At 36.5% G+C, this 12089-nt stretch overlaps 1 protein-coding gene across 1 annotated transcript; it reads left to right on the plus strand.

Moving 5' to 3' along the window:
• Positions 1–1743: 1743 nt before the first annotated feature.
• LOC114544416 lies at positions 1744–11507 on the plus strand. The gene is made up of 2 exons (XM_028563065.1): positions 1744–2951; positions 10771–11507. The coding sequence occupies exons 1-2, from the start codon at positions 1775–1777 to the stop codon at positions 10998–11000; spliced, it is 1407 nt and encodes a 468-aa protein (XP_028418866.1). The 5' UTR covers positions 1744–1774; the 3' UTR covers positions 11001–11507.
• The last annotated feature ends 582 nt before the right edge of the window (positions 11508–12089 follow it).

Raw genomic sequence — 12089 nt, forward strand, 5'->3', positions numbered from 1 at the left:
TTGGCATTTCGCATTCGCCAGCAACGGTTCACTTCTACCTGCTAACAAGCCCGCTTTTTGGGAGTTTGCTTCTCCGTTCAACTCAATAACATAACTCAGAAAGACATTGTCGTAGCAGTTGAGATAAAAATAGAACATTTTTGATACAGTCAGCGGGGGGGTATAAGCTATATTTAGACCGTTCGACTGTATCAAACCAATCAGAATCGCGATCACTGATACAGTTTGATACAGTCAGATGCTGAGTCAGCTACATTGCTCTATTTGAACGATGACCAACATTCCACGCAAAAGGCGCAAGTCTCATTACAAGCAAACTAAGTCTATACGCAGTTTATCTGGCTATCATGGCATCACGCGCTCTGTTAGACAAGTTGAACTGTGCGCTCAATTAGCGAAATTCTTTGGCTGAGAAGGTCGAAGAGGTAACGAATATCAGACATTCATGCGAAATTATTTTTCTGCTGCTCAAAGAGGGGAATAAATCGCGAGATATATACATGTCAATTTGCGGAGCTACAGTTTCCCAAAAGCCAGCGATTGCGCTCTCATAACCATTATCCCGTCAGGTAACTACAAAGTTTTGTGAATATATTAATATCTTATTCGTTGTAATGATTTTGTGAAGTTAATTTGCATCATGAGTGGAAAATCTGGCTAAACTAATACCCAGTCTGATTTGTATACAATAATAGCATCGCGTTCGGATCAATGCACGTGTTTATATTAAAACCGCTATTATTAATTTTTCTTAAGGTTGATCTGCTAATAGAAATAGTACTAAAGTCGTTACTGTCGTTAGAAGTTTGCCTGAATCATTTCCTAAGCTTTGTCCATCTAGTTTTAATAGCTATGAGTTTATGAAACGGAGTTTGCTCTAAAATTTTGACTGTGAAATATGAAATGCCCACAATGGGAAATATGATACCACTTTGCCCCATGAATAACCTTAACATTATATAAGTCTAGTCACTGACTGCTGGGAGTAGAACTACCTTTAATTTACTGCAACTTCCAAATTTATCAATTTGATAAGAATATATAATCATAATCATCAATTTTTTTAGTACGCATTTTAAAGCCGGGAAAAATGTGCTTTGCTAAGAAAAGCCGAAAATTTTGGTAAAAAATATATCTGGAAAAGTACGCTCAAATCGCGGGAAATAGCATCTCCGGGCTTCCAGTTTCAAAAATTTTCCGGGGGAGCATGCCCCCGGACCCCCCTAGTTATGCGAGACCTAGTCTGTGATACAGTCAGATTTTCGGCCAGATCCGCCCCTGGACACTGTCGTTTTTCTGTTTCTCTCAGTCGTTATCAGAAGTTCACGATTATTCCAAAGACACGGAAAGACATATAACGACAGCTAACGACTGAATGGAAACTAGGCATCAGGGAATTTTTTTTCAATGTTTGTCAACCTATAGCCTTGTAGTTGTCTCGTTTATTCCTATATTCATTTTCACTGCCAATTCTGCACGAGACTACAGTTATATAATTATATTTTGCCGTGCATTAGCAAGAAAAAGTTCATAAAAAATTTACAGCACAAGCATCATTTGGTAATAAAAAATCGAACGCACTTGCCTAATCTTTGATTACTACTGGTTTAATGCCATTATTTACTGGCCCATACTCGATCAGGCTCGAAATCCCGCTGTCCTCATCACACCGGCACCTTCCACTCTTTCAAATCGTATTGGCAGTAGCTCATGCAATCATTATGTTTTATATTTTTAGCTTGTATGTGGCTTACCCAAGAATTGGCTGTAAAAAATGTTTTCGCTCACTACCACAGGGGTTGCCGTTAGTTTTGCTTTTTTTATGTTTCGTTCATGTGTGGCAACGATCGCTGAATACATGCCCTTATTCATGGCACAATTAGGATACAGCACAACTTATGTCGGTTTGGTCCCTGTGCTTGGTTTCGTCACTCAAGTGATAGGAATACCGATCGCAGGATATTTGTCTGACAAATTTCGCATGAGGAAGCACCTGCTGCTTATATGTATCCTTTTGTCGATTCCCAGCACCTTGCTGTTTCTGGCACCGAAAGCGCCTGATTTAACCTGCGAAGAATCATCATCGGGAAATATCACAGAATCATTCGGAAACTCCAGTATTGTTCATAATTCTGTAATGAACGCATCATCTGCTGAAAAAAATGTCGAAAATCCTTTGGGGAATAGCGAGACGAAATACGACGGCGATATGGTAAAATTCTTTTTGATTATACTTTTCTTGCGTGGTTTTTTCGAACTGGTTAAACGACTTTCTGTTACATTAATTACTGTCGCCGCTGTGACACATGTTAAGCAAGATAAATCAAAATTTGGATTTTATGCATTTTGGGGTGAAATTGGCGCCGGAATTTCGCTCTTCATTGTTGGAACGTTGGCAGGCCACATACCCCATTTGGTCTGCGGGAAAGAAGTCCCAAGTTATTACGTTGTTTTTTTCTACGCGGCTGCGGTACAGTGTATGACTTTAATTTCTTTGCCTTGGTTAGAATACGAGTATCTTGAAAAACGGGTGGTGGATTATGAAGAAGTCAAGTCGGTCTTGTCAAAACCTCATTATATTCTTGTCCTGTTCATTTGCGCGCATGCAGGTTTCTGTACTGCGTTTCAATTGCGTTGGGAATTTTGGTACATGCGGCACTTGGGCGGCACGCCGGTTGTAATGGCAGTTGGTGGTTTACTCAGACGGCTTCTAGTTGGTGTTTGGTACATCATATCCCGTGTTATCATTGGAAAACTTGGCGAATTGTATGTCATAGCAATTTCACTGTTTCTATTTGCCGCCTCGTTTGCTGGTCTAGCGTTTACTGAAAATGCTTGGCTGGTGATATTCCTCGATAGTTTTCAGTCTGTTTCGTTTGTCCTAACTTATGCGTCTTTGGTAATTCACTTTTCAAAAGCGGGATCAAAGGCATCGTCTGCTTTTTTTCAAGGTGAGCAGAATCCTATCAGTGATTTTTATACGCCATGTATGGTATTATTTTGGGGCAAAATTGAACGGATGCTGCATGGTTTATGCTCGCGGTTATTTCCCCGATTATTTCCGGGTGAAGCATGCCTAGGATTCACTTTTCAAGAAGCAGAATGAAAGGCATCGCCTGCTTTTTTTCATGATGAGCTAAATTCTATTAATGTCAATTTTGTGGTTTAGGCAAGCAAATTTAATGTTCTTATTCTAGAGGAAAAATTGATATGCAATTTTTATGTTAATATTTTTAAGGAGGTGGAAGCTTAATTTGGGGTGCATATATGGAGATTACTTTATGGTTGGCGAGTGCGTACGATGCGATCGGCTATCTTTAAAAGGGGGAACGGGGAATCGGGGATTCGGGGAATGGGGAAATCGGGGAATCGGGGAAGGGGGGAATCGGGAAATAGGGGAATCGGGGAATGGGGGAATCGGGGAATCGGGGAATGGGGGAATCGGGGAATCGGGGAATAGGGGAATCGGGGAATCGGGGAAACTGAAAATGAGATAAAGGAAAAATGCGACTCATTGAGATAAAAAACGCGATAAAGGATAAGAATAGCCTGAAAAGCGGTTCTCAGAGGGGATAAAAAGCCGTTTGAATAAAGCTGAATCTGCTTGTAAACTAGAACTGAACTAGCGAACTTTGATTTGAGTAGACATTGATGGTGTTTACACACTGCAAAATAGTTCTTTTCACAGTTAAATTGTACCAGGTGGCCTTTTGCAGCACCATCAATAGGGTGGTTCCAACTTCCAAGCCTAGGCTACATAGCCTTTAATACGACTGGTTTGCTTTCCCGTTCCATGGCTTATTCTTAATTAATGCATGCTAGAACTGAAGGTCTTCCAGATATTTAGAACAAATTTGAATAACTTCACAAATAACCTCACGAATAACCCTCTGCTCTGTGTGGAGACGGAAGGAGCAAGCTCACAAAAAGAAAAGTGTGGGTATTAGTCATAGTATTATTTCGTTAGAAAACAACCCATTTAAAAGCAGCCGAATTAATAAGCTGAAAGGCTATTGTTTGTAAAAAGTATTTAATAATAATAATGAAATATCACGATTTAGACATAGAATCGTGATTTCCCAATTCCTCCATTCCCCGATTCCCCGATTTCCCCATTCCCCGATTCCCCGATTCCCCGATTCCCCCATTCCCCGATTCCCCGATTTCCCGTTCCCCCTTTTAAAGATAGCCCGATGCGATCCTCGTTGCGATCCTTCACAACGAGCTTTTCATTATAAAAATCGTACAAACGAGCCAACCATCAAGTAATTTGTTTATTATAAATGTGTATAGAGATCAATTTGACAACGGCACGCTTTAAAAAACACAGCGAGCATGCAACATTAATCAAAATTTTATGCATCAAAACATATTTATTACCGTTCAGTTTCTTTATAAAATTGATCAAAAGAAGTTAGATATTCTGTCCGAAAGATTTGAGGATTTGCTGAATGTGAAAAGATCTTGAATATGAGGATTATGTTTTCAATCTCACTCCCATAATTTTATTTCGACGCCATCTTGAAAGAAAATGTAAAAAAATTTCCGGCAAAATGACATTCCCCACGTGTGAAGAATATCGTACGTCCAATCAAAAGCCGTGCATGGCATTTTTTCACACGTGATAAACATCGTAATGAGATTAATTTACCGAGTGAAATACGATTTTTATTTCATCATTCGATTCCAGGGGCGGATCTAGACCGGTGCAACGGACGCAGATGCATCGGTCAAAATTGTGATATTGAAATTTGGTCAGATATAATATATTTGTATAGATTATACACATATAAAAATACCTGATAGCTAACTAATGTGATCACACCTCTCCTTGAATAAACTCAGAGTTTTTGTGGGTAGCCTGCGCATGCGCGGCTAACCACTATGTAGTCGAAAAAGTGTCCGGATGTTTGTGTGTGTGTGTGTGGGTGCCACATCTTCGGTAATCGTCGGATATACGAAAGATGACGAACGGTGGTTCTTCTACTTCCGGAAAATTTCGTTGTTTTCGAAGGACGGAAGCAATCGAAGTCACGTTAATACGTTTGTCAAATTTTAAAGCGAAGGCGAGTACTTTAAAGACGAAAAAGCGGTGATCGGTGAGCGTTGAATCTACAACTACAAAGTTACACTAATAGAAAATAAATAAAACATTACCTTATTTGGCAAATGGTAGTAACAAGTTGCCCTGTTTTATAAATTAAAATGCACTATTTCACTTGTCAATTTCTTGGTTGTGGACATGCAGCTATTAAACCAAATATATTACCTTATAATTTGGCAAATAGTAGTAACAAGTTGCCCTTTTTTATAAATTATACTATGCAATATTTCACTTGTCAATTTCTTGCTTGTGGACATGCAGCTATTAAACCAAATGCTTTGGAGTTTAAAAAGAAGCATTTATTTGAACATAACTATAAACAAAACATATTTTTTTAAAAAACAAAACTTTTAACACAAGTGCATTTCAACTGAAGAAAAATCTTTCAAATATTGTTCAGATACATAGATGAGCCCTTTGAAATTGTTATGCTGATATGTTTGAAACAATTTTTACACATTTATATCAATGATGAATGATGGCATTCAATGTTAACTAATTGTCGGACTGATTAGCACAGTGATAAGATATTGTCAACTGATAAATTTAAACTTGGAAAAAGCCACACAGATTTTTTCGACCTACGAACTGGTGCTATTATGTCCAGCTAATTGATGCTGATAAGTTATCTGTAATCAACATTGCAAACCATCTGTATCAATGAAATTACTGGATCAATGAAATCATACTATCATCTTCAGTTATAATGGTGAACATATTGCCAATAAACTTTGGAAAACAAGTGGTATAATCTTACTGGAACAATAACATTTAACCTTTATTGAATATTAACATAACTATAACATTGATTTATCAACAAAATAACCCATCTTGTATGTAACAAAGACATGCTGATAATCAAAGGACATCAAAACGATGATCATTTGAAAAAGTCTGAATCCTTTTTCTCCTTCTTAACTAAGCTTTATGTTATCAGATGATGTGTGCCACCATCCCGGAACCTTACTCTCTTTTTTGTTCTCTTCACCTATTCTACTTAAAAAATTTCATTTCCTATCTCTTGTAAAAATACTTATGTATGTTTTGATCTGTCTAAAATGTATTTAATACAATAAAATATTATAATATATAGCTTGTGTACTAAATTGACTTTGTTATAACTGTATTCAACTAGCTAACTATAGGGTGTTTAATCCCTTGTTTATGGCATTAGAACATAAGACTAGAAAATAATATTTTATTGCATCAGTTGATATTTACTTGCCACTATAGCAGCTTTATCGCAGTTAATAATGTTTTACAGGCTACCCACATGTACGCATTGCGTACCTATTTTTAATCACTTCAAACCAGCGATTTAAATTCATTATTATTGCCAAGTTATCGATATTTGCGATCAAAACATGATTTCGCACTTTCTTTTGTTTTTCGACAAGTCGTCGTGAATAATTTCGCGACAAAAATGGCTTAAACATGGATATAAATAACTTTTCATTACGTAATACACAGTAGCACATGTGAATCACTGATGTGAATTAAGTGCACCGGTCCCGAGTCCTTTTCCGCGTGAAATCTACTGTTACGTCACATTGCCATTGTTTTGAGAGTAGATTTGGAAATTTGTGCACCTGTGAGTGCACCGGTCCCGAGTCCTTTTCCGCGTGAAATCTACCGTGACGTAAACGTTTCCATTGTTTTGAGGGTAGATTTGAATCCGCCGACCGATGCACTCGTGCAGATTGCGGGCTTTTTGCTACCTTTTCGCTTCAAGCCTCGTTTTAGATTCTACTGTGACGTACAGCTTTCGCTAAATCGCTTTGGCATAATGGAATTTGCTCTCCCACGCATTATCGAAGTCATGATTACAACAGCAAATAAGGGCATTATTCAAATTGAAAGAAAAATAAAGTTTGAGGTCAAACGGTAACGTACTCGCATAATTTTTCAAAATAAAGAAATGACTACATGCCCCTGGGGTCAATAATATAATCTCTATTCTCGAATATTCAATGGTTCTGGCCAGTTCTCCAGTTCGTTGATATTGCGTATAAATTTAAAGTTGCTTAGGTTTAATATAAAGCTTATGTTATAAGAGCAATTTTTGAATAAATGCCAATAATGGTCATATTATTATGACCACTAGACCTTACTATGACCACTTATTATTATGACCACTATACCACTAGTGACTTTGAGTCACTAGACTAGGTATAAATTATAAACTGTGATTTACATTATTTTATTAATGATGGAAATCACAGTATATAATTTATACCTTACACCATTACTATGCGTGCGAAATAAGGTAACTTGTGTAGCTGATGTCAAGATAATACGACAAGTTTGAGGTATTACAATTAAGTTGTTTTCTGGTTTAATAATGCTACACAACAGCCACAAAAATTATTAGGAATGAATGATCAATGATGTCCAGTTTAGGTCATTACCAATTACCATACAGGTAATTAGACAGTGTAAATTCCTTAACTTCTAGCTATGGTTGCTCATGGCTGTTTTGGTCACCAAAGACTGGTGAATCACAGCTAGTCTATAAATAACTAAATTGCCTAATATAGTTCAAATTAACTCAAGTCTCAACTATTGCTGTAAGTCAAATGGACTGCATTGCTTTAGTTTTAAGATTCTTGGGATAATTAATATAAAAGTTATTTGGGATGAAATAACTTTTGCAACAATATGGGAATCCTAAATGCCTGTACATAGTACATACACTAGTAATTGATTGTGAAGAATATTTTTATTACTCATTGATGTATTCATTGTTGTAACTCTTGAACAACAAAACTATAGGATTGCATGCATACAACCTCATTTATAAATAGATCGACCTTGCTTTTAAGATTTGGCCAGGCAGGATACTACATAGTCTTGGCATATCTTCTATATTAGAAAGATTATTTACACCAGCTTTGCTGATTAAATTAACATAATTAGCCCCACTGCCCCAATCAGTGTTTGTCAGACTAAAACTAAAAAGTCAATTAATAAGACATAAACACTTGAATATTTGCCTAAAGTTTGCAAGCTCTAAAAAGTGGTTCCTTCCTAGTTGTTTTGGAAATATTTTATTTCTAAAGGGAGACAATACTTTGTCAATATTTTTAATTAAAATTTAAATAACTAGCTTTGTACTACTCACAAAAATATTGATAAACATTATTAAGATTGATCAATAACTCGATCTCTCTTATTTCAAAACATCAATTTTTTCAAATTTTTCAAATACTTTTTGAATAATGAAATTAGTGCAACTCTTGTTGAATATTAAAGGCCCTATTTCTTCTGAGCTTTATGGAAAAAATTATTTGAATATTTTGATAATTGGTATTGACTTTCGACTTTCAACTACTTTTGCAAACAACTATTTAATTCAAGATTTTACAATGTCTAAACTGCAGTTTATGCAAGATTCTAAAATGAACTCCTGAAATTGTATTATGAAGTACCTCTTTATGTTTAAAAGCTAGGACGTAGTTTTGTCATGAATCTTTGAATGCATGAGTTGGTTTCTATGTTTGAATGTCTATGTTTGAAACTAGTCAGCCAAATTAAATGCAGGGAATCGCGTTTTCGAGTCTCGCATTCCTAGGCTTAAAATTTCCCGGGATAGATGTCTCCGGCCCGCTAGTGGGCCTTTGACATTATCCATGAAAGATGCATCGGTCAGGAAATTCGCTAGATCCGCCCCTGTTCGATTCTGCTGTGCATAAATCTATTCTCGGCATTACCATCATATATACACATTAACCACGCTTGCTCTTGTCAGCTACCTCTGTTAGTAATAGTTTTTTGATAAATTTCGTAATCAAAAGCCCAACGACTTTGTTGATGGCGATTGGAGTTTTGGCTGATGGCGTAGGCAAACAACGCGCGAGATTGACGAATGTATTACTCGTACGCGTAGCCGTACTCGTAAAACAGATTAGCTATATACAGAAATGAAACTTCTGTGTTTTGCTCATTGTTTTGTGTCCCAAGCGCAGCCAGCGCGTGATGACTTCCGGCGAGCTTGGCAAGTCTCATGAGGGAATTTAATGAGTAAAACGCCGTTTTTAAGACGAAAAATTTCTTTTTTAAAAATTCTCGCTACCTATGCTTATTTCTGGAATAAATTTTTAAACAGTGTCGGTATATGTGTCCTTCGCTAATGACGTCATCCTTAGCAAGAAATCTCGTGCTAAAATTCTAAATCAAAACCACAAGTTTTCAATATTTTAAAAAATTGTAGGTAGCCACCTTAAACTCTTATTATTTCGTTTTCACATTTCTATTATTCTTAGATATTTGTTAATTCATTTCGTTTTATCTTCTGGAGATATATTGTATCTAAAGCATGTATTACATGTTTTCTAAACTCAAAAATAGCTCAGCCAGTAAATTTATTGCACAGCTTTCCATACGGCAAGCCCTGCACTCTTCAGCTATATTTTTCCAGTTTTTGCCAGCATCAAATAATTTCATAAACCAGTTCTTAGCTCAGAAGATCCACTTTATCTATCTTTTTAGAAATTTTAAGCGAAATGGGACATCGCCCTAAAGGATTTGTTTAAATCAGCATTTGTTTGTCAAAAATTTGATTTTTCTATCGATTTACTCATTACATTTCAACATGACACTTGCCAAGCAAGTTACACATGCGCACATTGGGCAAAAAACGACGTGACTCGATTTGGCGTCAGTTTCATATCTGTATATAGCTAATCTGTGGTCGTAGTCACTGCTAAAGCTCCCTATTACCAAGGGTAAAATCCGATTTATTACGTTTTACGCGGTGAATTCGGTGGAAAATTTGGTCTTGTTATTTGTTAAACCGTGAAAAGTCCTGACCTCATTCGAGTTTCCCCCTAATTTAGTAAAAATACATATTTTCCACATTTATAAAAATATAAATTTATAAATTTCATCAAAATTTTGCTAAATGACAGTTTGAAAATACAAATTTTTGTCTCGACCAATCAAGAGCTTAGTAGTTCACACTGGCGCATGCGCATAACGTAGAAGACCGTCCATGGCGTGAGGTCCATTGCATAATGGCGGACGACTTTGATTTCGTATTTGCACATCGTGGGTGTAAATATCCGAGCGGATTTATAGTACCCTCGCACGGTGCTCCGCACCGGCTCGGGGATTATCCTAAGTCTGGCAACCCTCTCACAAAAAAATAATGCATACACTAATACCATCGCTTGAAACACAAAAATTACGCTAGGTTCCTAAAAAAAACTGGATACAAAACACTTTGGATATATTTACTAAATTTATCTGTCAATTGATCATGTGTATTTTTATCGAAATACACTTTTTATTTGCAAAATTTAAGCATTCCTAAATTGTTTTCAAGTCTAAAAATGACAGATAAATTTATGAAATATATCCAAGGTGTTTTGTAACTAGTTTTTTGTCAGGAAGCTAGCGTAATTTTTGTGTTTCAAGCGATGGTATTAATGTATGCATTATATTTTTTGAGAGAGTTGCCACCCAAGATAGTATGCGGTACCCGCATTGACAATCGCATTGATCGGGCTCCCTCCGGTATCACTGCTGTAAATTGTCTATTTTCCTCTTCATCCTGGAACGAAGCTGCACTTTGAGGAATACATTTCTTTAATTTAGAAAAAAAAAATATATATTTTTTAATCTTTAATGGGGAAGAGGGTTACATAAAAAAAATTACTTTGTTCCAGGTGTGGTGAACCTAACTTTTCATGGAATTGGCAAGGAACTTGGCTCCGCAGTTTTTGGAATCTGTTTTGAAGAATTTGGTACAAGATTAAGTTTCTGTGGTTTCTCTGTTGTCACTGTGGCTTGGATGGCGGTGTTTACTATTTATATCTTCTGTGCTAAAGATGTTCATAGTTACCAGGAGGTCCCACGGGAGGAAGAAGTTAGTGATGATGATCGAGAAATAAAGTGAAGTTGATGCGGAGCATTTGCACTGATAATATGCCGCTGGCGGATCTGGGGGTAGTCAGAATAAATTACACAGCTAAATTTTGAATTCAAAACACCTTAATATTTTTAAAATGAAAAGGATATTTTTAAATAAAAATCTATTAGGATTTTAAGCGATTGCGATTTCAAGCTGTAATAATTTATTCTGATCACCCCCAGATCCGCTACTGTAATCTGTTAAAAATATTTCCAGGTGTTTAAATTACGTTCTTAAGATATGAAAAATAGAATTCTGAAGATAAAATAGAAATCGATGTAAATTCGAGTAAACCCTCATGATTGCGTGGTGGCCATTAATTTTTTACACATCTCTTATATTATTTAAGGATTTTAGCACTCTGTATGTACGTTATCCGGTTTTATATGCACGATTTCATAAACAAGGAACGAGAAGTCCAGTTCAACTGTCCTTAATAACAAGGCTATTGCATGGTTATTAGTTTCAATACAATATGATTAGATAAAAAATTACCAGTACGATTGCAAGTTACAGGTGTAGTAATTTAATCTGACTTACCCTGGGTCCGCCACCGGTCCCACAGCTTTCAAAGTAACGAGAAAACGTGTCCTTTTTTCACGGCTAACATTGCTCTGCCCTCCTGAGAGATACGAGCTTTATCTGAACGAATATGGTAAGAATAAGGTAAGATGAGAAAAAAACGCTGGTTCCCTCTCTATTTGTGACCATCCAAGTAAATTACGATGAGCAACAGAATACTGCCTACCCGCTATAAAGGTTTATGGTATGCATTAATAATTTTAAGGCTTGGTTCCAAAGTATTTTCCTTTTCACAGTGAAGTAGATTAATGATAAGTATATTAATAATGCGTCAGTGGGAACGAAAGCCTTCGGTCAGGATCTCATTCGTGCAACACACTTAATTGATGGACTAAGCAAGTCAGGCCGTAGCTAGAGCGCTTAATTGGGGCGTATTCATAATTATATTCATGTTTGTCTACTGCAGGAACAATAGCGTACAAAAGAAAGTAGTCGGGTGTAAGATGAATGTATGAATATTCCCAACCTACGTTACGGCCGTGTAAGGAACGA

This window comes from Dendronephthya gigantea, unplaced genomic scaffold (genome assembly GCF_004324835.1).
Source record: "Dendronephthya gigantea isolate DGI-Jeju-01 unplaced genomic scaffold, DenGig_1.0 000778F, whole genome shotgun sequence".
Lineage (NCBI taxonomy): Eukaryota > Metazoa > Cnidaria > Anthozoa > Malacalcyonacea > Nephtheidae > Dendronephthya > Dendronephthya gigantea.